Source organism: Nematostella vectensis, chromosome 2 (genome assembly GCF_932526225.1).
Source record: "Nematostella vectensis chromosome 2, jaNemVect1.1, whole genome shotgun sequence".
Lineage (NCBI taxonomy): Eukaryota > Metazoa > Cnidaria > Anthozoa > Actiniaria > Edwardsiidae > Nematostella > Nematostella vectensis.
This window is the reverse complement of record NC_064035.1, coordinates 21,750,493-21,775,811: the sequence shown is the minus strand read 5'-3', so window position 1 is coordinate 21,775,811 and position 25,319 is coordinate 21,750,493. Positions and strand designations below refer to the sequence as shown.

The 25,319-nt window shown below is 44.6% G+C and overlaps 4 protein-coding genes across 12 annotated transcripts in view; 2 read left to right on the top strand and 2 right to left on the bottom strand.

The window, feature by feature from the left end:
- Nucleotides 1-9,320: 9,320 nt before the first annotated feature.
- On the bottom strand, nt 9,321-14,782 carry LOC5513160 (cyclin-dependent kinase 2). 4 transcript variants are annotated; one of them, XM_032382664.2, is made up of 8 exons: nt 14,132-14,782; nt 13,747-13,824; nt 13,289-13,409; nt 12,709-12,981; nt 12,140-12,201; nt 11,764-11,905; nt 10,629-10,779; nt 9,321-10,426 (listed from the first exon to the last, which is right to left on the bottom strand). In XM_032382664.2, exons 1-7 carry the CDS (start codon nt 14,245-14,247, stop codon nt 10,660-10,662), a joined length of 912 nt encoding a protein of 303 aa, XP_032238555.1. In that variant the 5' UTR covers nt 14,248-14,782; the 3' UTR covers nt 9,321-10,426; nt 10,629-10,659. The 4 variants fall into 4 exon arrangements, with proteins under 4 accessions (XP_032238555.1, XP_032238554.1, XP_001633466.1 ...); XM_032382663.2 differs by having other exon boundaries at nt 10,649-10,779; XM_001633416.3 differs by lacking the exon at nt 10,629-10,779.
- Nucleotides 14,783-14,937: 155 nt separating this feature from the next.
- On the top strand, nt 14,938-18,363 carry LOC5513148 (cyclic AMP-responsive element-binding protein 1). 2 transcript variants are annotated; one of them, XM_032382665.2, is made up of 6 exons: nt 14,938-15,070; nt 15,265-15,660; nt 16,205-16,460; nt 16,693-16,737; nt 17,251-17,375; nt 17,508-18,363. In XM_032382665.2, the coding sequence occupies exons 2-6, from the start codon at nt 15,338-15,340 to the stop codon at nt 17,650-17,652; spliced, it is 894 nt and encodes a 297-aa protein (XP_032238556.1). In that variant the 5' UTR covers nt 14,938-15,070; nt 15,265-15,337; the 3' UTR covers nt 17,653-18,363. The 2 variants fall into 2 exon arrangements, with proteins under 2 accessions (XP_032238556.1, XP_001633443.1); XM_001633393.3 differs by having other exon boundaries at nt 14,977-15,093.
- A 341-nt stretch (nt 18,364-18,704) lies between these two features.
- On the bottom strand, nt 18,705-21,533 carry LOC5513145 (UPF0538 protein C2orf76 homolog). Of its 2 annotated transcripts, XM_001633417.3 has the most exons (5): nt 21,372-21,533; nt 21,246-21,296; nt 20,128-20,165; nt 19,783-19,864; nt 18,705-19,069 (listed from the first exon to the last, which is right to left on the bottom strand). In XM_001633417.3, the coding sequence occupies exons 1-5, from the start codon at nt 21,508-21,510 to the stop codon at nt 18,993-18,995; spliced, it is 387 nt and encodes a 128-aa protein (XP_001633467.1). In that variant the 5' UTR covers nt 21,511-21,533; the 3' UTR covers nt 18,705-18,992. The 2 variants fall into 2 exon arrangements, with proteins under 2 accessions (XP_001633467.1, XP_048579616.1); XM_048723659.1 differs by lacking the exon at nt 21,246-21,296.
- A 461-nt stretch (nt 21,534-21,994) lies between these two features.
- The window catches only part of LOC5513157 (fibropellin-1), a 56,148-nt gene continuing 52,823 nt past the window's right edge, over nt 21,995-25,319 (top strand). For all 4 annotated transcript variants that reach the window (XM_048724183.1, XM_032382688.2, XM_032382687.2 and 1 more), the window contains exons 1-3: nt 21,995-22,087; nt 23,528-23,827; nt 24,530-24,852. In XM_048724183.1, the coding sequence (XP_048580140.1) occupies nt 22,027-22,087; nt 23,528-23,827; nt 24,530-24,852 (684 nt within the window). In that variant the 5' untranslated portion in view covers nt 21,995-22,026. The remainder of the gene's footprint in view (nt 22,088-23,527; nt 23,828-24,529; nt 24,853-25,319) is intronic.

Sequence of the window (25,319 nt, the reverse complement as noted above, 5' to 3'; positions counted from 1 at the left end):
AGTGGGCACAAAGGAACATCTGCTGGTTCGAGTCCGACTTCGGCTGCCTGTGTGAGGACTGCGGAAAGCCGTACAGTACATGCGACGGCCTGCCGGCTCCAGGCTCCACGACATAAACGACCGGATTTGGTGTCGGTCAGATTCCCAACAGCTTGAGGTGTTTCGAGAGGAGTGGGATGGGGTAGCGTTCGACGCGGCGATCGAGCAGGCCCACCCAAACGATATGTGGGTGTGCTCGACCAATCAAGATGGGGGCCCTTGTTCAGCAGCGATTGATAGAGCACCACAGGAAAAACTACCCCCGATTGCAAGCAACCATCCGCTTTGACCCCGATCCTAGCGTCGCGCATCGTTATCGCAAGCAAGGGCGCCCAGTGCCCGTGCCAGACAAAAGGGGTGAGAAGGTCGACGCATACAAAGGCGCGGTAGTCGAGGTTCCTCCCGACGCGGTCCTTAACGGGCTTCCCCTCGAGTGGAAATACGCGGGCTGGGGAACCGTCCACCGGGTGCAGGGCAAGACCATCCAGACTCCAAGACGTCTGTTTATCATAGACCACAGCTTAGAGGGCTGGATCACGAATGCTGTATACACCGGCATCTCCCGCGTGCGGCACGCCGACCAGATAGTCCGCGTAATTCCCCCCGATAACGCCCCCGGTGCCTTGGCTCCCACAGAACTGCAGGCTACGCCCAGTGAAGAGCTCATTACAGCGCGAATCAAGCGATACGCTATAGATGACAGGCAAAAAGGTCGCACAAAGTACACGGGTTCGCACCACGTTCTAACGGTAGACCACGTACTCGGCATGATTGCTGGCGCGGAAAAGAGGTGCACAGTCTGTGGCACTCAGCTTCTGTATCAGGGATACACAAAGAGCCATCCCCAATGCTTCAGCATCGACTGGCTAGACGACGGTCAGGGTCACTACAAGTGGAATGTCAGACTCACGTGCCTTAGCTGCAATAGAAGGCACAAGCGCTGATCACGCAACACGCAACTGCGAACGCGTGAAGCCGTGCTTAGAGTACGCCGTGTAATACAACACAATACGGTTCGGTGTCTGCTCCGAGAAATGGGCGTATGTAGTCGGAGAAGGGGGTGTCTGTGTGTAGCCCTCGACGAGCTGCGAGCTTACACACTTGCGCACTCGATCTATGGAGGCTGAGCCCTTGGGAAGTTTGGCATGCAGAGCGGTCACTCCCTGGAAGCCACCTCTGGCGTAGTATACAGGACGAAGGAACGCTTTGAGTTCTTCGTCGGACTTGCGCTTCGCCGCCATTACGTGTCGGCAATGCACTGCAACAGGTGTATCAGTCTCCAACAGGCGGTTGCTGTCTGCTCGGGTAGTGCCGACACCTTCGGTGTCATCGACCTGTCTCGCTTAGCAGCGGCTGCTACCTCGTGCATAGCGCTTCACAACCGGTCTGCAAACATCTTATACGTATACGCGCAGTATGGAAAAAGGCCGCCTACATCTAAATCACAGCAAGCAGCTAGCTGTGTAGCCGATGGCGAGAGCGCCGGAGCAAATGTACGCCAACTCGGCGTTCTTCTGCGTTTTGCTGGGGATGTAGTAGTCGGACAGCTCAGGAGCCCGCATCGACTCCAGGGATTGTTTTGGTCGGGTCTGGTTGTAGAGTTTGAGCGCGTAGTTAGTGTCGGTGAAGTTTTGCTTTGCGAGGGCCCCTCGCGACTTTGCGCTTGCCAATCGAGGACTTTTTGTCGCCGCTGTTGGTAGCGTCCATAGTCTCGTTGGTATTTCTCGAGGGCCTTGTCGTGCCTCTCCTTCTCAGCTAAGGCAGGGCTCTCATCGTTCGACAGGAACTTTGCGAGGTCGTTGCCACCAACGAATGCAGTCGCGTTTAGGACGGCGCCACCAAGCAACTACTCGAGGCCATCGAGTAGTGTGTGATGCTGTGTACGTGAACACGAGTCTAATACATGGCCTACACAATATTACATGGGCAGGATCTTCTGGTCCTCAAGGTAACCCTTCAAAGCGACAGCACCTGAAACGGCGGCAGTCATTTTTGCGTAGTTCATGGCGTTCGCGGAGGGGTCTTTGGTGAAGTCTTCGCGCAAGACTTTGCGCCCAACCCAGCCGATACCGGCGACGAGGCCTGTTATGACTGCGGCGTCGGTGATCGTGATCGTGGTGATCGTCGGTCTTTGTAATCTTGCTTTGCTGCGTCGTCGACATTGCGATGCACGGACGTGCGGATATGGGTGGGGCCCTTGTGTTTAAATGTCTGCTTACTCCATGGCTAACAGTCGAGATTTGCATTGTCCGGGTCGGCTCGCCGGAACGGCAAGCGGTGGTTGCTGTGCATTTGCGGGCGGAGTCACGTCGTCGGTACCTTCGGTAGCTGTGGGTGTACAAGTGAACGCGGCAGCTAGCTGCCGCCTACGTGTGTAGAGGCCGATCAATGACACTAGAAGACCAGCGACCCCGATAACCGAGCTAGCCGACCAAGCAGAGTTGCTTTCCGGGACTGGTGTGTGTTCGTCATAGCCCTCGCGTCCCCTCGACTCGCTAGCGACAGGCGACTCAACGTGTTGCACAGCTTTTTTCTTCGCTCTGTTAAGTCGGTCCCACTTTGCCAAGCGCCTTCCAGCTTCGACTCGTCCAGGGTGTTTAGGTCGGGTCGCGGGTGGGTCGGGGCTCGTGATTCTCTTCACTAACGCCAAAGGCATACGTGCAGTTTGTTCCGCAGCTTGTTTGTCAGGTTCCGCGTGATGCTAAGCACTAGTACTTCCTTGAGGTTCCTCCATTTGTGATGCAACTATTTGGTTGCTGAAGTGGCAAGCTTTCAAATGAGCGTCTACTCTGGGATGGCAGACTCGCCATCTGGTGAGTCCGCGACTGCTACCTCGTGTTGACACCGCGTGTCAGCGCCGTTGGTGTTCACATGGCGTGCTACGTGTAACGCCCCGACGGCTAAAGCCATCAAACGACCGCAGAGTAGAGTCGGCTTCCGCACAATGTGCGGAGCTCGTTGTTGATGATGTAGTCGGACACGAGTTCATTGTGAAGATCGACCACACTGTCTATCGGCAGCGTTATGCCTACTAGCTTGGTCGTAAGCTTCAGGAAGCTATCTGCCCGTCTGTAGTCCGGCTGGCTAGAGCGGTCTCGTATCGCTTCTCGTACTTCCTTACCTCCTCGGCGCTCATGCGTTTGACGTCGTCGTGAGTCAGGGCCTTGTCTACCATCTCTCTCAACTTCCTCGAGGCTACGAGAATCGCGAGTTTTTCCCTCGCGTCTGCTATCTCAGTTTGCTTACCTCCGGTAGCTGGCTGCGTCGAGCAGTCCAACGACTCGATATCTACGGCGCCCCCCTCAAGAAGACTCTCAAAGTATTCGTCGCTCATCATGGTACACGTGTGTTCAAGTGTCAAGTGTGATCAATGCGTTTTCGTTGGCGGTGGTTTACTGCGCTTACCGTTCAACTAGGGCGATGGTATAAGGGTGACGCAAGCAAAACTCTAATTTCGAGAACCTTTTCGTCTTGAGGGCCTTCATGTACCCTTTCATCTTCTCTTCTGAGAGCTCCGCGCCGTAGTCATGCAGGATAGCTTTAATGTCCGCCTTGCTCGGGGTATAGAAGACCACACCAAGGCCGCGATATTCTCACGGAACGGCTTCGTGATGCTGGTGAGCTGCTGCGTGATCACCCACACGCTAATGCCCACTTGGCGCGCGCTGAACGCCAAGTTGACGAGCTGGTCAGAGCGCCTCTATACGTCTTTTGAGTCCGCACAGTTGTCGAGTATGATTAGCGTATTAGTGCCTTCAAAGACAGCGGAGACAAACCTCAGCAGTATGTCGATCTGACCCGCCTCAGGTGTGACGACAAACAGACGATCGTCGCCCTCGCCGAAGCCTTCGTATGTTTTGTTGCAGACACACGAGTACGGGGTAGGGCACACGAGTAGAATGTAGTAAAACTTGCCCCGGAAAGGGCCGCGCAGCCGGTCCACTATGAATCGGGTCTTCCCGCATGACGTCGGGCCCACGATGAGAGCGTTAAATAGGATGTTTTTCGGGTCCATACCGTAGTAATGTGCTTAGTATTGTATGGACTCTAGCTGTCCGTTCATAAGGTTCATTTGGGCGTCGGCCACCACAAACACGTGACAGTTTATGGTACCGGTGCCGCTTGCCGTGCGTTTTATCTCGAGATGCACACCGTCGTGGGTGTTGACCAATCGGAGAGAGACCGCCCCCATGGATAGCACTGTCGTTTGTCGTTCGAAGGTCGATCCACAGAGCAAACTTGTTATCGCCATAGAACGACTCGGGGGTGATACTAGGCGCTCCGCTGCCACTGACGAATCGCCTTTTCGCCTCCCTCCAAAAATCCGCGCGGCGTAGTCCCTGGCTGAAGACCTAGTTTGGCATGCCGTCAATTGTAACGCGAACGCTCTTGATGTAGGGGTACACGAACTTCTCAGAGTCGCGAGCCCCTGCCGTGTATGGCTCCAAAAAGAGGAGCAACAGACCACTCATAGACCTTCGCGGCAGGTTGATCTCACACGTTGATTATGCTGTCTGTCCCTTTGCTAATCACGAAGGTCTTGTGGAGGTTCACTTTCTCGTAGAAGAACGTTGCGCCGTTTTGGTAGGCGGCGGCTGCAGACAGGGCGAGGTTGTCGTCCCTCAGGCTTTCGTATTCCAGCTCTAGATTTTTGATGCCGTAGGATAATTTGGTAGCATCGCTTCCGACTACTACCTGGTCAACCGTTGCGAGCGTGATCTCGAAGAGCAGCTCCTCGGAGAGCGCCCTTGGTTACAGTACGCCGTGGTCCGTCAGCAGAGAATGGTCTAGCGGGATGGTGTACTTCGCCCCGTGGGCGGCGTTTAGAGCGTTCTCCTTGGCGTTACTAGTCGCTTTATCGACAGCCTTGGAGCGAAGCTTGCGCATGTTTTCTGACTGTATGCCCTGCTCCAGGCGGTCCTCTCTCTCGACCTTGGACAGGTAAAGCTCCTCATACGTCTTGAAGACATAGTAGCGGTTGGTGTCCTGGAGCGTTTCTCCTGCAAACTTGATTTTCAGGCGGCTCACGAGATTTCGGCCGACGTTGTTCACGACGGTATTATTTGCTTGGCCTGAGATGGAGAGAAACCGACCCTCAAGGAGCCTGGCACGTGCGTGACGCCTACCGATAGCTTTGGGACAGCCACATATAGCGTCTCCCCGGGGTAAGCCGTCAACGGGCTTAGAGTGACCCGGTGAACAGTTCTCTCGGCTTTCAACCCTAGAGGAGTTCTGGGTGTTCGTTGGGGGTCAAGTTTATCGCTGACTGACATTCCTAGTAGTACGAAGTCACGTGACTATGGTGCGGACTAATAGGCATGTCTAATATAGCGTAACATGATTTACGCATCAAGACAGAAGACAGGGACGACGAGACGCCCCTCGTCCCGTCTGACCCCAACGATGGGGAGTCGATCCCAATGACGAGCACGTCATCGCGGGGTGCCCGGACGCAAACGACCTCTGAAACCTCGTTCACCACATAGGGTGCAGCGACAAGACTCGGTCTCCAGTCCCTCAGGGTGAAATACCCAGACCTTAACGAGAATCTGATACGGTTCCAGTCAGACTAGAGGGGAAAGACGCTAATACAGCTTCGTAACCCCGACAAAGGAGGCTGGACTAAACCAAGACAGCTGTTCAATGAGAACGGGGGCGTTCGACAGGACGTTGCAAAGCTGAAAGGCTTCAAGCTGGCGATGGGGTCTGTGGCAGAGATAGACGCGGTCATCCAGGAGAACACAGAACGAGTCGCCGCCAAGAGGCCCGTGAGCGCAACGAGGAAAGGCTATCAGAGATTGACGAATTAGAACGCGAAAACCGAGAGCTTCTCCCTGGGCTAGAAGGCAGCATCGCGAACTTCGTGTTTAAGGCTGCAGGGGAAGCGGTGAAATTCCTTGGCAAAAATGCGTGGCTGCTCATTCTAGCCGTAGCCGCGTTCTTGGTTCGTCGAATGCAAAGCAATCATCCGAAGAAGTAATACGCCGCGGCCACCGCGAGTGCCGACAACCCCGCCTTGAGGGCGGTGTGGTCACTTTTTTCGCCCGGTCCGGGCGATGCCATGCTGAGCATACGCGAAAAGGGGGCAGGAGCCGCGCCCTCTGCGTGCACTACGGCCTTGCTTCGCACCTCGCGGTCAATCCTCGGATTAGTCACGTGTTGCACCCTAGGATGCCCACCGGCCATGTTATGAGCACCGACTGGCTTTGTCTCGGTGTTGATCGCGTTTGCGCCGAGCGTCATGGAGTCTGTGACTATGTGTTTATCACCAGATCGCTCGGCATCAGCCACACTCCTGGTGCGACCGCAAGACTCAGTCTCACCTTGGCCTCCTGCACGGCTAACTGGTACCTTTTCACGCTTCGAGCGATGTCGTTTTCTATGATCGCGTCTTCAAGCAGCTTCGTGAACTCCGCCTGCGCCTCCATGGCCGGCTCACCGGCCCCCGCGATAGAGGAACGGACGCTCACTTGCGCGCCAAGCACTGTGTAGACAAACGCCTCGACCGAGCGATCGAGTCTTCCTAGCCCTGCTTTTGTCAGCCCCTCACCTTTTGGAGGCGCAAACCAGCTATATTGCACGCCCCCGTGGTCGTCGTTGCGTATGAAACCCACCTGCTTCCCACTATTGTACGTTCCACCTTCGTCGCTAAACAGATTGAGGTGGCTCGGGTACTCGTCCGCCGCCGTGTCGTAGCCACGGATCACGTGCACGTTGCGATACCCCTCCCCCGGGTAAAACACAAACACATCGCCTAGCCCGTGGTTCCGCCCGCCTTTCCATCGGAAGTCCGGCTTACGCGACAAACCGAACTCTATGCATAGACGCTCGAAAGAGGCTTTCTTGTAGGGGTTATCTTTTTGCGTTAACGGGCTGTCGCCAGGCAGGGGGGCGCCGAGCTCGTAGAGTATCCTCCGCGCGGTAAAGTAGACGTGAAACCTTAGAAATCCCCTGATGACAGAGGGGAGCGTGACGAAAGCAGGTTCGGTTAGGGACACCCCGCATCCGGCGGTTGCGCACCAGACCGCAAAATTGAGTTGCTGTGGCCAGCACCCATAGGAAGGCTCCGATAGCCACCGGCGAGACTCCTTGGCGGACTTGTGCGTGACTACCGTCTCTTTGAATATGTCTCGGACCCTAGTCGTGAATGATTTGTCCTCAGCCACGTGTATCTCTAGCTGCGTGAGTAGTGGCGTGATGTCTGAGGCCGTGCTCTCCACGGGGGTCGCGGGCACGGCGTAGAGCAGCTTTTACCCGACGGTCAGAGACCTAGGGAAACCGGGTTTTGCGTGTTTGATTTGTCCGGCTATAGCGTGTTTGATATGTTCGGCTATAGAGGCTCCCGCCGCAGTTGCCGCCTTTTTCGTCTCTTATGCCCCTTTCGCCTCCTCGTTCAGCATCCGCCAGCCTTCCCAATCCATGCTCAGTCCTATTAAACACGAAGGCGGGCTGTGTTCAATACAATGGTGGTCCTACATACTGTGCTCACCAAAGGCGAACAGACGCTCTACTTCGAGCGGCCGATAAGGCGCCCACGCTTCGTGGTGCTCCGGCAGTGCTCGCTGTTTAACAGCTGGTATAATCTCGAGCGGGAGCATCAGATAACGGCTATACCCGCCCTCCCGCCCATCGCTACTCTGCCAGCCGGGCACCATCAGGCCGAGTCCATCGTGGAAACGATCAACCGCGCCGAAAGCAAGATTCTGACCGCTAAGCTGGATCACCTCACCGGGAAGATCGCGCTTATGTCCAATGGTGTTGCGTTCCTGAATGCCGAGCTTTGCGCACTATTTAGCCAGGAGGCTGAAGACAATCAGTTTGGGGAGCGGGGCCTCGCACTGCCCTTGTGGGGACCCCCACTTAAGGTGACTTTGCCGATAAAAGAGGCCCTATACATCTGCTGCGATATCGTAGATCGCACGCAATGCTTCTCCTTGGGCGAGCCTTCAAACGTTCTCGCTTGCCTAGAAACCCGCGGGAGACCGCACGAGAAAGTCGTCTATTGACCCGACATCCCCGTTTGTGTCGCAGCAACTTTCTCTGAGTTTGTCTCGAGTATCCAAATATGGATAAGGGATAACTACAGTAGTCGGTAGAAAGGGCAAGCCCGTTGCCTTGTATTAGAGCTAACCTAGCTCCGACGTAACAGACATGGCAAACAGCGACGTTAGCGGTGGTGCCATATACCCCTCGCTTCCCAGTATGCACAGCGGCGGCGACGTGCAAAGCTTCCGACTCCAGAAAATATGTGACACTCAGGCGGTTCTAGACAACGAGATAACGCATCATCGACAGGTGCGGAAAAAGTATAAGCGCGCCTTTGCCGTTACCCATGCTGTGTCTGTGGCATCCGGCATCGCTGCAGGGGCGCTTTCCAGCGCCGTGGTAGAGGTCTCTTTGACTGGGATAGGGGTTCTGATCGGCGGTCCGCTGGCAGGGGTAGCTGGGCTGGTCGGTGTCGTGGGCGTAGGCGCAGGGATAGTCTCTAGGGGTCTTACGAGCAAGGTGGCTAAACACGAAGACACGATGGTTTTAGCGGAGAGTAAGAAAAACTCTATCAGCGAGCTGGTCTCTAAGGCTCTACAAGACGGGCATATCTCAGACGAAGAGTTCCAGCTAATACTTCGGGAACAAGAGAGATACTACGCGCTCAAGGCCACTATCAGTTCGACACGGCTTCGCATCGTGTGAGAAAAAAAACAAGAAAGGGCCCCCGAGAAAGTCCCTGGAGACGCGCGAAAAGATGAAAAAGAGGCTGCGAGAAATTCGCGAAGAGTTCGGGAGCGAGGAGTAAAACTCAGGTTTAAACGCCACGCTAGCGGCTTCGAATTCACGGCCGAAAAACGGTTATTCCGCTCTCCGTAGGATGGCGGTCCAATCCAATGCTCGGTATACTACAGGACAGACGAGGGTCTAACTGCAAGGTTCCCACATGTTACCACACAAGGGGGCCAGCCGGGGGTGGGGGGCTCGGCCGGGCGGGGCAAAAATACTTTTAGGCGTTGTTTTTTTAACAACTAAGAATAAAATGACTAATAACTTATCATTTACATGACTACCTAATTAATTAACTATTATTCATAAACTACTAATTAATTAAATATCTAGATGATTGGCAGTCTCATTTCTTGAGTCTTAAAGGACAGCTCATTTACTCTCTCTTAACTGTTTTGAGAAAGACCCAGTGCACCACTAGTGTGGGTATCTGGTTCACATGTCCCCTCCCCCTTCTGGCTACTATTCCCCTGTAATACAGTTTAAAATGATATCAACCAAAGGTGTGAGATACCAAGCAATTTATTGTGGAATTATACAAAGATCCAGAAAAGAAGCTTTTATTATAATAATAATCATTCAAAAATTTCTTCAATAATTCATAACTTAGGAAATTCAAAGCCACTCACTGTTATACAAGATGATGGGCTGCACTATTAAATATTTACAATATTCTATACATATGCCAAGAATATAATTAGTACAAAAAAGTAAAAACCATGAAAAAGGCTAGGTCTAATAGAAAAAGTGTGTGTGTAACAAGAGAAAAAGCTCCAATAGACCGTTTTCTTGATGTTGCATCCTTCCAACATGCCAGACTGTAAGACAGAGCTGATCCAAGAAGCAGACAAGGGGAATCCCAAAACTAGGCAAAAGAAGCACTCTGGCAGCATTTCTGCATTATCTGTAAATTCAACTTCAAATGCCATTTTCGACCAGCTGTGGCCCACCAGTCTGTGGCATTTTGTAAGCATGCAACATTGTGATAATGGTCTAACACATGAAAATGGAAGACTTGATTGGCTATTAATGAAAGATGAACACCTCTAACTATTATCTTTCATATTTACTGCTAATGATATTGAGGTGCAAACGAATGACAATTTTAGGATAGCTTTTGACATTGAGAGTAAACCTATGGCAAGCGTGGTGAAATATATATTCCTTTAGATCAAAGCTTATAGTGAGACATGCTACCATGGCAACCTGTTCAGTTTGCAAAGAATCTGCTAAGACATGTACACCACTAGCCAACAAGGGATGCAAAGAAATGCTCATTGCGGATAAATGAGATAACTGGGGGTGGGGTGGGTAGGACACCTATAGGCAGTATGCACTTGATTGAAACTATGATTGTTACATCATAATTGGCTAGACGCTCAACTTTGTCTAGATAGATGGCCATGGAAGCACATGTCGCACTATAAACCTATTTATTTCAGTTCTCTGCATTAAAGTAAAAGAATAAACTTGCGCACCCCCACACTATAATTTTAATAAAATTTATGTTTTAGTTCTCAATCAATATTTTTCTTTGGACATCCTTGAAAAACTCATGGCTCAAGGCGGCCTTTGCAGAGATTCTTGCATTTGGCTGGTAAGTTAACATTTTCTGAAAGCAAAAAACAAATCAATATTCTTTATTACAAAGAACATTAAAGGGAGTTCTGGCACACTTCCATTAAGAGAGGCAAACAACAAACCAGAAATCTATGGAAAATTATCATACGTTTCAGACATGACAATAATAACATAATAATCTTTAAGTCAATTTTCTTATATAGCACAAAATTAGGGAATAGTGGTTCTTGTACCCTTCCATTTATAAAGGCACCTTAGCGGGCTTCACATTGGCAGAAGATTCATGGTCATTCTTGTGTTTAAGTGAAACCCCAGGTGACCATTCAGTGCCAGGATGACCAAGCTAACTTTCAAGAAGAAGCTGAGCGCCAGCAACGATGCAAACTAGTAAGTAAAGACTTTATTTAAAATGAGGGTAACACATAATAGCAACACTAATAAACTTGTGGCCCTCCAATAAACTTAATAACTAAACTAAATAACTACAGCATGTACATGCATGTATACTCTTCTCCTCTATGAGCGGCAGATCAAAGTAACCCAGAACAAGGGTATTATTGATATTGATTGTATGGGTATTTTTGATATTGACTGTATGGGTATTATTGAATTTGAGTGTATGGGTGTTATTGATATTGATTGTATGGGTATTATTAATATTGACTGTATGGGTGTTATTGATATTGATTGTATGGGTATTATTGATATTGATTATTGGAGACCCTTGTCAATATATACACGCTATTCTGCCCCAAAACACACAGTGTGACACTTATGCCCAGGAAGAAAAAGAAATTGCTTGAAGCCTTCCAGAAGTGCACCCCTGCCACTCTACACCTGATGAATATGCAGCTCACGAACACTCAAATATGCAGCCCCGCCCAAGAACTGCTATAGTCCAGTGGCAGGTAAACCATCTAGATCTATGTACTCCATCTTGTGGACACCCTGGGCACCATGAATTAAAAGGGGGGTGTTTGCCCAAGGATGCTCTGCCTCTTAGCCCTGACAAGTATGAGATTATGAACCAAGATGCCTTGAGTGGTCCCAGGACTTACTGGGTTGCCTACGGACTTACAAAAGGCAAGCCAGCAGAATACTATTCTCCAATAATATTACACAAATATCTTAAATTAAAGCCAAGTTTTAAAATTAGCCTGAGACTGTTGCACACCGATGGTTGACTGTGTACTAATCTTTTCCATACAATGTGCAAGAAATGGTATTCTTAGTAATTTCTATCAATGTTTTGCAGCCACTGACTGTTAAAAATAACACAATCAAAAGAAGTGGTCTTATTCCTTGACCACACCTTTGCAAAGGTGTATTTGGGGGGGGGGGGGGGGGGGGCTAGGGACCTGACCTTACCTGTAAGAGGTCAATAGCTGTGTTATCTAATGTAGGAAGGACATGCCTTATGGACTGAACAGGCCACTTAGGAAATGAGGTCTTGTAGTCCGGAAGTTCTGACACTCCTGGCCACACTTTATCATCAGGGGTCCCAAGAGTTCTGCAATTAGTAGTTATTTCAGAAACTTCAGTTCATGAGAAAACACACAAACTAATACCACAGCAAGAAATTAATCTATATTGTTCTTTTCCTTTTGTTGACAAATCTTTACTCTTCATTAAGAGGGATGCAAAACAACAAGGCACTTTTTTATGTGAAGGAGGGTATCAAATTTCGTTACCCTCCTTAAAGTTTATTAAATTTTTAAGGAACCCTTATACGGTGAGTACAAACCTGAATATCCTAAAAAGCTGGTCAATCTCAGAATCTCCTGGAAAGAGGGCCCTCCTTGTTTTCTAAAAAGTATTAAATAGCTAAATCAATTCAACAGTTATTCTACAGAAGCACTTACTAGCCTAAGTGTAGCTGCTTAGTTGAGAAACATTTATAGCAGCTATATGTAGGCTACCCTTTAGTGGAATACAGCGCATCAGCTGGTACACATTCATTCATAGGAATAACTTACTGATGCAGTCCATTATCTGATTACTGAAAAGACACCAAGACGTAATTTTGACAGGTATAAATCAGTCTATTTTACACGTCTTGTTTTGGTGTCTTCATTTCTGGATATTAGTTTTTGGGTCATTGTTATTGGATCTTTATCTTTTGGTCTCCAGTCTTAGATTTACACACCCAACCCCATTCAACCCCAATAAATCCCACCCTCAAAAAATGAGAAGAACCCTTTGAAAATCCTGTAAACCACCAACCCCATGCCATTGGTGCACTCAGGCACCAAGTAATAGTAATAAAACGTAACAAGAAAACAGAACATGAGTATTACATATGTGCCAACATACCATTTCAGCAAATATGCAGCCTATACTCCAGACGTCCACAGGAGTAGCATAGTAGCGTGACCCTAACAAAATCTCTGGTGCTCTATACCACAATGTCACAACCTCGTGGGTATAAGATCTCACAGGCACTCCAAATGCTCGAGCTAGCCCAAAGTCAGCAAGCTTGATGGCACCATTCTTGTCAATCAGTAGATTCTGAGGTTTAAGATCTCTGTGAAGGACCCGGTGTGAGTGGCAATAGGCAACTCCACTCAAGAGCTGATAAACATAGCTCTGTAAAATGACATTAAAAAACAGATGAAACATCTAAATAATTATCTCATCTTATTCATTAGATTATACAGAGTATTAAATAGGAAATGGATAACATTTTTGTGGGTTCTTTACAGGTTAAAGAGTAAATTGGGATCATTTGAGAGGTAAGAAAAATGTACATTTGTCCAGTTAAGCATCAGATTTAAATTTAAATTTGTCAAATAGAAGACTGATAGAAGACTGGTTGGACTATCCATGTTTGGGTTATTTGATCAATTAAGTATTCACAACCTGGCCAGGACCTTTCTACTTGATTTGTTTTTACCTTTATCAAAGACGTAGAAATACCGCTTGGTGGAAGACAATCCATGTATTTTTTCAGATCTTGGCTCAAAAACTCAAACACAAGGTACAAGCTCTTCTGGTTGTGCACAACATCTAGCAAGCTTTGAACAAGAGTCATAATGAGGTGCCTCATGAGGAAGCCAAATAGCTTGTGTGAACAATCTATAGTCACAAGCTGGATATTTAAATCCATGGTTTCAATCCTTAACCATGCTATGGAGAGCCAAATACATGTTTATGGCCCAAAAGATTGTTTGTAAATGTTATTATTTTTTTCAGTTATATGCCATCGGAAAAGTAACTAAGTTAATGTGATTCTCAAAATACTGTAGTACAATGAACCTATAAGAAGAGGTAAAACTGGCCTTATCTAATAGCAATGCAGTTATAGGTTTGATATCTATCTAACTAGCAGTGTGATCTATTTATCATTTTTACCTGACAACATTCGGATGATTGAGCTCTTTTAGTAGAGATATTTCTCTTATAGCTGTGCTGGGGACACCCTCCGACTCCCTAAACAGATGCACAATAAATACATTTATATCAAAAGTTCTTCAAAGTAATATAAAAACTTATGCCTATTAGGAGCTAATGGCGGTGTATCGTAACCTAGTAAGATTTTTTGAGGCAATGTCTCGCACTTATCAAGTTCGTTTACAATTAGGCTGAAATAAAAAGAAATAAAAGCATCACCAAGCTATAATTAAATGATAATTATGTACCAAAAACAGAGCAGATAATTGTTGAAAATTAGAATCACAAGAGCAAATTTCGCAAGGTCAAACTTCATCACAAAAGAGCAAGAAGTCATTCAACTCACGTATCTAGTCGGATCTTTTTCAGCGCAACCATACGACCAGTAGTCTTGTCCCTTGCTTTGTAAACCACTCCATATGTGCCTTCTCCTATTTTTTCTACCTTTTCAAAATTCTCCATCAATAAAGGCTCAATTTAGAGGGATAAATTGAACTTCAATGCAGCTGTGAAATGCTGCATACTTCTTCTTGCACCAGTAACGCAAACACAATGATTCCCGCGTTTCACTCACTCGTTGATTGGTTGATTTTTCCCGCCAACTGTTGACATTGGTTTATCTTTGACAGCCACAGGAAGCCCGTTCTTTGCCGCAGTTAGCCCAACCAAAGCAGATACGACTAATCGGCTATCGGGGTTTTGATTATCGAGGGTCAACTATATAGGTGGGTTGTTGGATATCTATTCAGTAAGTGCGAACTTTTTTTTCTTAAGTAGAAGTATATTCGTTTTGGCTGGGCTGCCTGTGGAGAATTCACGTTATATTTTGTTCAGATGTTTGTTTACAGCGCTAATAATGTTGTTAAAATACAGACGTTTCGTTTCTTCATCAGTGTCTAAAAATATAACATAAAATATAACAAATTATAACGTGAATTTCTTAGCGCTGAGGCAGCCCTAATCAACACCACGTTGAATTTTTGCCTGTGGAGAACTTGCTTCCTGTGGCGGTCAAAGACTTGTACGCTCGAATAAAATTATAGTTAGTATTTTTTGCGGCAAAAAAGTACAGCGCACACCACGACAAAAATAATTTCTTTTGCCCTCATACGGTCAACGTTAGACAGGTAGTGACGTCAAGGTGATGTAGTTAGTTAGTTATGCACAGGGGCAGGCCTCCCCGAATACGCTGAATCGCGGGGCTGTGACGCGAAGTGACGCGGCTACGTCTTGTTCGAAATCGAGCAAGAAAGACAACGACACACTGGATGCGTAAAAAAATAAGGTGACGTAGAAGTGACGTAGCATGTAAGTTTCATTTTCTCGCGATTTATTACAAGAAACAGTGTGTTTCTAGTGTCCGATTTTCATCTATTTATCACTTGAACTCCTCTAGAAACTTGAATCAAAGGTCTTAGCGATCTGGTCTTTGTTCCTGTTGCAATGTGTCTTTCGTTTGACTTTGTTTTTGCTGCTCAGTTCTTGACGCGAAGAGAAACGATCAAGTCGAGAGGATCGACCGCCAAGACTCACTATTTTATTGCAAGTAAACATGGATCAACTAGATGATCAAGGGAATATAACCGAAATCGAGAATGGGACATCTATTGGTCAGCATGGCCAAGGAGCTAGTGGTGTGAATTCATCACAAAATTCCATGCAGACGATCCAAGTCTCCTCAGTCATACAACCTAACCAACAATCGGTTATACAAACTGCCCAGTCTCCTATCCACCAACTGCAGCCGCAATCTTTAACTGCCCAATTACAGCTAGCACAACAGAACGTCCATATCCCTGATACTGGCGAGGAAACGACCATCGACGAAGATAGCAAGAAGCGAAGGGACATTCTTTCCCGAAGGCCATCTTACAGGTAAACTGTCAACAAATGGATTGTCCATAGCTAACTGTTACTTGGCAGGATTTGGTTTCTGGGTTGTTCTTTCTTTGGTCAGTACCCGTTTTTTAAAGGACCTCCTATCTCCTATTGAGTAGAATTTTTTCGAATGCTCCATGTGACAAGAAAGTTTCGGTTTGGTTTTTGGCGGCTTACGTGAGAGATCGCGTAGGCGCATGACGAACTCGTAATCAAGGCAACAGTTTGGATTTGGATTTGTTGGTCTGTGTTGTATATTATTTGTCTCGAAACACACTTCAACACACTTGTTCTTTCTGGAAATCTGATTATATACAAGACTAAAAAAGCTCAAGGTAGCCTTTTCTTCTACAACAGTTTTTGCCTTTTATTTATTACTTGTCATTGGGAGGATTATTTTATCTGTTTTATGCTGTCTTGATCTGTTTTTTATTACGGACATAGCATGTCGAGTCTGTAGAATTACTGTATTATGCTATCTATTTGTGTATGCTAGTTTATTATAGCGAGTAACAGTCAATTTATTTTGGCTTCATTTCAGAAAAATATTTAATGATATATCAGGATCTGACAGTCCAACAAAGATAGAGACAATCGCAGAGGACCCAGAAGGGGGTGAAGGGATAACTGCAATAAGCACCAACGCAATCAGTTACCAAGCAGGATCACAAACTGTTACTCTTCCTGGTACAATCCAAATAGTTACTACTGGTGGTGAGGCTGTGCAAGGTTTACAAGCCATGCCGATGACTGCAGCAAGTAATCAGCCGGCAGTCGTACAATATCAGCAGCAACAGGTAAACATTAATGCTGCTGCAACAAGAATAATTACCAATATATGATGGATTAGTTGATTTCTTGTTTCACAAGATGATGTGCTAGAGTTTGAACAGGGATGTCAACTATGGGTTAAAAGAAATGTCTTTACATACAAAGTAACTTTTTTACTTCTTGCTATAGAAGTTCTAAACCTGAAAGTTAAAAAAAATACAGGTCATTTTTGTGAATATTCCTTTTTAATTTTTTTAGGATGGTCAGCAATATATCTACACAGCAACTCCTGGAGAAGTGCAGGTGAGGAAATGTGAGACTCACCCAGAGTGAAAAATTAAAGTTTCAGCAATCCCATATAGTTTAAGGTGGATTTACACATACAGTAAAACCTGTGTATAAGAACCTACAAATTTCAAGTTCTGGCTGAGTATGTTCTGATATATCAGATTATAACATTTACTAGTCAAGATACTTGCTGGTTATACAATGCTTACCGCAACAAAAAAATACCATGTGTATACAGTACGAAATGCACCCAACATTTATGAAAAGTATCCTTTTTTTCTTGCTCAGAAATCCAGCCAGAAATCATGTTTTAAATTGTCTTCACATGTTATGTCTTATAGGTTTTACATAAATATCCAGAATGTTGACAAGTGGGTTATCTTTCAAATAAGAAACTATTCTTCCCTGCCAGGCTGATTACGTTCTTATAAAAGAATTTAAAAAAAAATAAATTTCAGTCTGTAGGTTCTTATATGTACTAGGTGTCAAGACTTTGCATCATTTGCTGATCTAATTTTTAACCAACAGCAATTTCTTCGAACTGGACAGCTGACACAAGGGATTGTGCTCAACCAACCTGGAATTGCCCCGAGTAACCAACAAATAGCAGAAGAGGCAACCAGAAAAAGGGAAATGAGACTCATGAAAAATAGGTTAGTCCCTTAGAGACAAGAAAAAGTTGTATACATCTCATGTGCTGATTATCTCCAATTAAGATGCAATTTTTCAGTGATTCCCTACTAAAAATGTTGCTCAATCTTGATATATTCGTACATTGTTTGCAGGGAGGCTGCCAAAGAATGTAGAAGAAAGAAAAAGGAATATGTTAAGTGTCTGGAGAACAGGGTTGCAGTGCTTGAAAACCAGAATAAGACTCTTATAGAAGAACTGAAAGCTCTAAAAGACCTTTATTGCCATAAGTCAGAGTAGGTCTGTCATCAAGCAATACCACTACTAGGAGAAGGTGCACACAATTTTATAAAGTGTTAATCTATTTATGACAGCACTATTCTGAAGTAAATAATTATTGTAGGGTAACTGTACATAACTTAAAAATTTTTATTAAAATAAAACAAAGCTTTTTATGTTTCTAAAACAGATTGACTGTACATTATGCCAGTTACGGCTAGGCTCTCAAAAATACTGTTGTAGTGTTTTCCTTTCAAGAAGTCAAGCCAAATATGCAGTTTGACTGTGGTGTTAGGTTATTGCATTCACCAAACCCATACAACAATGAGTTCATTCTAGCCCACAATGCATTGCTTCGGCATGACTTTTCATTCCATGAAAAAAGTTTAATTGTGTACCTATTTATCCCTAAGATTTAGTGATTGCACTAGTCTATAAATGAAATATAACACATCGTTTTAAATCACATCAGGCAGCAACTTTAGAAGTGTGCTGTGCTTTATTGCTGGTGTGCTGTTTTCTCTGTAAAGCTGGAATAAATATTAACTAAATAAGGGTAAGCAAAAACAATCTTTCTGGGACACCTCCTAGCCCATCTTTATTTGGTTACTAGTTTAATGATCTATTAAAGCATTTGTAAAATGAGAAATTAAATTACTAATCAAAATGTTTAGCTACTTGCTGTGAGAACATTTGGAGGTGCTGTAAATTAAAGAAACATATCAATTGTAATTTTTTTCCTGCCAATATTTTGTACTATAGCTGGTAGTCTAGCTTAGGTGGAATATTTCGGAAGAATTAGTATACTATAAACCCATCCTTAGTCCCTGGTGCATACTTAGTCTCCCAGTCCCTTGTTTGCTCTGTGCAAGCTAATGCTGCCCTGAAATAGACACGGCACCTTTCTGGCATTCACTTGAATACAAACATAAAGAAATTTGTAAAAACCTTTCTTTTGAAACATCATTCAGACATCAAATTGACTGAGAAAATGTTACCTGGGAATATGACAACCAAAAATGAGACACAAAACTACTGGATCCCTACACCGTAAATCCATATGTAGATCACACTTGCATGACAATTTGTTTTTAATATTTAAAACTCTTATCGTTTTAATTACATGTCTCCCATTATTATTTGATCCTTAAAAGAAAAGAATTGAGCTGTTTTAGTTGTTGAACGGATTGAAATTCACCGTGCTTCAGGAGGATTTAATTTCTGAGATGAAACTCATTTGCATAGAGTTTTATAGTCTACAAAACCATGTGTCACACAAGTAGTTGACATTAAAAAGAGGACTTGTCTAGCAGGATTTTGCCTGGCTTACAACTCTTCTTCTATATTCAAACATTATATCTTCACCACTTTAATTGTGGATTTTCTTTATACTTCAAGTAATCATCATAATTGAAGAATGACAGTTCAGTTTCATGTTCTGCAAAAAAGAATCAAATTTAGGTGTTAGCATCAAGCAATTGCCATGGAAAAAATAGAAAAACAATAACGCTCACAGATTTGTAAAGCTGCCGGGTCGGAAACAAAATAGAACATTTCTTATTGAAGGATTATCAAAACCTATCCTTTTCCAAAATAGAACATTTCTTATTGAAGGATTATAAAAACCTATCCTTTTTCAAAATAGAACATTTCTTATTGAAGGATTATCAAAACCTATCCTTTTTCAAAATAGAACATTTCTTATTGAAGGATTATCAAAACCTATCCTTTTTCAAAATGGAACATTTCTTATTGAAGGATTATCAAAACCTATCCTTTTTCAAAATAGAACATTTCTTATTGAAGGATTATCAAAACCTATCCTTTTTCAAAATGGAACATTTCTTATTGAAGGATTATCAAAACCTATCCTTTTTCAAAATAGAACATTTCTTATTGAAGGATTATCAAAACCTATCCTTTTTCAAAATAGAACATTTCTTATTGAAGGATTATCAAAACCTATCCTTTTTCAAAATGGAACATTTCTTATTGAAGGATTATCAAAACCTATCCTTTTTCAAAATAGAACATTTCTTATTGAAGGATTATCAAAACCTATCCTTTTTCAAAATGATGAGTGCACACCTCCCTTCAACCAATCCTGGGGTCGCGCCTCATTTTTTAAAACTTCTTTGTTCACCATCTTACCTACACCATTCGCATCCAGTGTAAGCTCCTCCTTCAATATCAGGGTATCGTCATCATCTGTTCTTATAACAGGATCATTTGTCTAGAAACAAAACATTCGTTTGTTAGGAGAGAAGCAAAAAAAGTGCTGTTCTCATTGGCTCCTATTGTTCAAGCTAGAGGGGGTGTGCTGTTCTTGGGTCGAAGGAGATATAAATTTGGTGGCTTTTGATTGCTCAGTGCATTGAGCAAGTTGGTGTGATTGGACACTGTTTAAGTGCAGGCCAATGAAAATGCTTCAAAGGTTTTTATGGGCAGAAGCCTGATGTTCGCCAGGACAAGGTAGATCTCCAATCGACACATTACCTTGGCATGATGGGCCTTGTGTTGAATTTTGAATTTATCTTAAAAAATAAAACAATCAGTTTTAATTTCATTATTCCTCAACTTATTTCAGACCTACGGAGATGCTGGCCCAAAAGTGTGGAGCTGGGGGGTGGGGTGGGGGGAGTCACTCGAAAACCCACAAATAATAAAAATGATTTATTTTGCTGCCAACTCAGAATAATTGGTAAAATGGGGCTTAGACAAGACAAACCACCTGACATGACTTAACTGGATGGTGAGCTTTGAAAAAAGTTGAGAGGATAGCCTCTCTCTATGTAGCCGCCAACAGTACTATTCATGCCAAAATCCCTGAGTGACACCCTTATGGAAAATGGATGCATGATCGTACAGCACCCGAAGCTCAAACTTTAAAAAAATTGAGCCTCCATGAGTTCTCACAAAGTCCATGCAAATGAGGACAATACAATTATTATAAAGCCTTTAAAAAAATCATTGCATTCATTGCAGTTTTGCATTTGTTTCCAAGTGGGCTGTAGTGGGGTGTAATTAAGATTTATGAGGGCAGAGATTCGAGGACGGAGCACATGCAAGATTCCAGCTACCACATTTTTCTTTTAGTATGCAGAGAAATATAATGTGTGTGTGCCGTCGTTATCCCTCTCTGTTGTGAATCTGGAGTCCCTCATTATCAACCAGTAAGACCATGCTTAGCACATTGGCTGTATAGAATGCAAGATACCACTGGTTATCCTCAGTACCATTTATGACAAAACACCACTCTGAAATATCACACAAAAAATGGAGGAGCAGTGTTATTTGTGTGATTCATCTGTGACCTGTTTTTTCTGTCTTTTGTGAGTGGGAAAGTTTATTCAGTGAAATCATGATCTATATTGGTAGAAATGTGATTTCCAGGCTCCTGTTGAATGTATGTTAGTTTATCATGAAATATGACTTCCAATTTATTAAATTGCAAGGATCACACCACCACCACCGTAGAGCAAAATTCCATAAGGGGAGTAGGGTATTTCCACAGTACTAAAAACGAGTGTCTTTTTTAGCTTCTCTGGTTATTGGGGTCTGAGAGATGTATCTAACGAAGTCGTGGGTGCGAAGCAAACAAATTGAGTCCATACCATAGCGGAAGCTCCTGAATGGAGGAGGCACATCTTTCCTAGATTCTACCTCTTAAAAATGACAAAAAAGCAATATTCATCATCCATTTTAATCAAAGACTTCTTGGTTGTATAATAAGTAAATACCTTTTTTGACAAATTCCCCAAAGTCTTTTGCTGTTTGCGAGAGGGACACATTTTTGAACGCGACATGCTTGATATTCCTGTACTCGAATGACCTTATCAACCGTACAACTACCGTTACTGGGTCTCTCTCCTCCGCCATCTTGCATCAGTAACCAGGCCTCGGTGCTACTCCGGTGCACACAGGGAGCCCGTTTTTATGTCGAATGCCTATTTTTCACTCCGACCGCCCCAAGAGTCCTTTTTATTTCTGCGCGCATGAGCCGAGCCAAGGTTGCCGATTTGTACGATGTATAGGGAAATAAATTGATCACTTCTATAATTTGGTGAGCCTAGTGTTTTTTTATTTATTTTACAAATCCCCAAAACCGCAAACTGCGAGCATGGGCTCCCTGTGGACAGACGACATAGCATCTAATTTTTACTCACTAATAACTATTCACCAGGCATTTTTCCATAAATAAACACAATTGGAATGATGAACATTACTGAAAAAAGGTACTTGTGTTTCTTTTGCGCGCTTTTTTTTTGCTAAAAATATTATTTTTGTGTTGTTTTTTTTTTTTTTGCAATACGTCACATCCTACTTGCTTGTTCTAAAAAGGTATTATGACATGGTGCGCGCGCAAAAGGCTTGTTCTTGCAGTTTAACACAGATATGCGATGTCTTGCTTTGACTGGTCTGCTGATCGCTCTTACACAGATAAGAACAAGCATCAGTAAGTTTCTAGTTATGCATCCTGACCATTATACGTTTATCTATTTTCTAACAATTTGATTGTCTCACGAAATTTTGTGTCTGCCTCCCGTTATTACCAATTAAGTACAGTATGTCCGTATATTGCAAGTGTCTGTTTTATGGGGGTTTCACGCTTGATAAGGTTCTGATGTACGGCAATACGCCGTAGAAGTTTGACGCTTCCCCTGGGGTTTCTTATGTGCCGCAGCAACCACGTGGCTACTGAAAAACCAATTTCGCCAATATGAACTTCAGAAAAGTATTTTTGAAGACTTTTAACCTCCCATCAAATTCAATGTTAATCCACTGGAGGTCGATTGAATATGTGGTGGTGGAGCACATCTAAGAAATTCGGATGAGATGAGATCTGCAAGTGTATGTCTAAAATTTGATTCGCGTCCACACTATCGTTTTCGCAGCATTTTCGCTTGGATCCAGCTGTCCACACTAACACGAATTCAAACGTCAGAAAGGGCTGAAGGGGACAGCGTAGCTTCATTTTTATGATATGCGCATGCTCAAAGCAGCAGACGCGCCTGTCGACCGTCCACACTACGGACCAAAGTATACGGATTCATTTTGATTCCCTTTCGACAACATTTTCACAAGTATCCGTATCCGACACCCGTGTTAGTGTGGACGGAAGGCCTAAACGTATCAAAGAGTATATGGATTCAAACGAATTCGTGTGAGAGTGGACGGTCACATACTGTATACACCACGACATTCGTCACCTCATGATAAAAATGCCGTGGAGTCACCATTAGCTGCGCATGCGATATCGATTTTCGAAAAAAAACACAACGGAAAACTATGGAAAATTTGTTTTCTACAACACAAACCACAGGTAGCCCAGGCTCTGTCAATGAGTAATTTGAATCGACCGGCTCATTGACCGTTAACAGAGAGAACATATGAAGTCGTTACTTTATGCTAGTATTCTTAGATAAAAATGCAATAAATTCAATCCAACTTGATGTAGTACTTCAAATTGTCTATTATTTACACTTTAGGCGATTTAGAGTGCATTTGGGGCTACTTTAGCGCTGTTCGGTGAGATTTAGAATTAGTGGGAGTGATAGAGGGAATTCTAAATCTCACCGAACAGCGCTAAAGCGGCCCCAAAATGCGCTCTAAATCGCTCAGCATCCCAATCATCCCAGCAAACCCGGCGGCCAGGCGATCACTCTTGTCATTCTTACTTTCTTCTTCTTTTTTCGACGTGATGACATAGTAGTTACTCGCACATGCGCAAAAAGCCAAAATTCCATGAAGAATTGGCAATGTTTATTTTTTTGTTAACAACAAATCCTGGCTTGGCCCACCCACCCACCCCCCCCCAGAATAATTCCAGGTATTATTATTATTATTGTCATTAGAAATGAACAAATTGATGTTGATGATGCGTTATGTTTTATAGGTCAAAACTTCTACGGTATTCGGTTCAGAAATAACTACAGACTCTACGAATATCTCACGTACGTCGACCACAATACCGAGAATGTCTACTGCCACGTGCGGGGCGTCTACATGCCCCGAAACATGCCCATGTCTTTCCCACGTGCAAACGTCATCATAGACAGACCTCCTTTGTGGAGCAAGGTGCCGGCTGGCACTGCTGTCCTGGCGCCACTAGGGACTGACAAAAGTGCGCAGATCCGGTACGCTCCTGTGAAGGTGATTGAGCAGAAGGAGAATGACCAGCTTCTTGTGCAGCCAGGTACGGTGCTATTATGTGGAACGCATGATAACTCGGACGGGTAACTCGAGGCATCTTTAACTCCAAGTTCCCTAGAGACTTGAATTTCAGCCATTTCTAATCGGTTAAAGGGGCAGTGTCATGGTAAGAGCTTTGCAATAGCTCTCCGGCCCGGACACAATGAATTTCAGTCAAATTCTAATATTGACTTATGAGCATTTGGTACACGTGGGGGACTTAAATTCAAAGGAAATGACCACAAACTGTCAATAAACATAGTTGTCAATAAAATATTGCATACTATTTTAACAAGGCATTGACGACAGGTTAAAGTTCAACTGTTTTTAGACAATTAAAAGCCTACAATAAACACTGACTCCAGACATGCGCAGTGGCATAACGCTGCCTCTTCAACTCGAACATCCTGCTAATTCGAGCTATATTTCGCGTTTCCTCGCAAAGGCTCAATACAAATTAACAGGGCGAAGTCCATATGCTTTTATACCATATGCTGTGAGTTGCTGTGAACATCAGCGTGTTTATTATTATTATTATTTTTATTATTATCATTATTATTATCATTATTATTATTATTATTATTATTATTATTATTATTATTATTATTATTATTATTATTATTATTATTATTGTTGTTGTTGTTGTTGTTGTTGTTGTTGTTGTTGTTGTTGTTGTTGTTATTGTTATCATAATTATTGTTTTTAGTGTGCTATATGGACGCTATTCCTGTTGGTGTGGAGGATGGGTATGTCCACGAGTTCATTCCAGACGAGTATCTTACGGCATCATCTGTGCGTGGTAGCACCCTCACCGCACACATGGGTCGCCTATGGCAAACAGACCCGTATAAGTGGTGTCCGGATCCTGACGAAGCCGTTCCGTGGCTCCAGGTGGACATGATACGCTTGTACTACATCTGTGTCATAAGAGTCACGGGCTACACATCAAGTGCCTACGTCACGACCTTCAAGTTAGCTGTGTACCACGGTGGAACCTTTGTATGGGTGCTGGAAAATGGATCTGCAAAGGTTTGAACAGATTCTAAATATCTTATTCATTTAACCCGAGTTCTACGTGTATAGGAAATAAGCGCGTATCTAGGGGAGGAGCGGGGTGTGGCTACACGAAGAAAGGGGCACAAGCGTATCTTGGGAGGGGGGGTGTGGCTACACGAAGAAAGGTGCAGAAGCGTATCTTGGGAGGGGCGGGGTGTGGCTACACGAAGAAAGGTGCACAAGCGTATCTTGGGATGGGCGGGGTGTGGCTACACGAAGAAAGGGGCACAAGCGTATCTTGGGAGGGGCGGGGTGTGGCTACACGAAGAAAGGGGCACAAGCGTATCTTGGGAGGGGCGGGGTGTGGCTACACGAAGAAAGGTGCACAAGCGTATCTTGGGAGGGGCGGGGTGTGGCTACACGAAGAAAGGTGCATAAGCGTATCTTGGGAGGGGCGGGCTGTGGCTACACGAAGAAAGGTGCACAAGCGTATCTTGGGA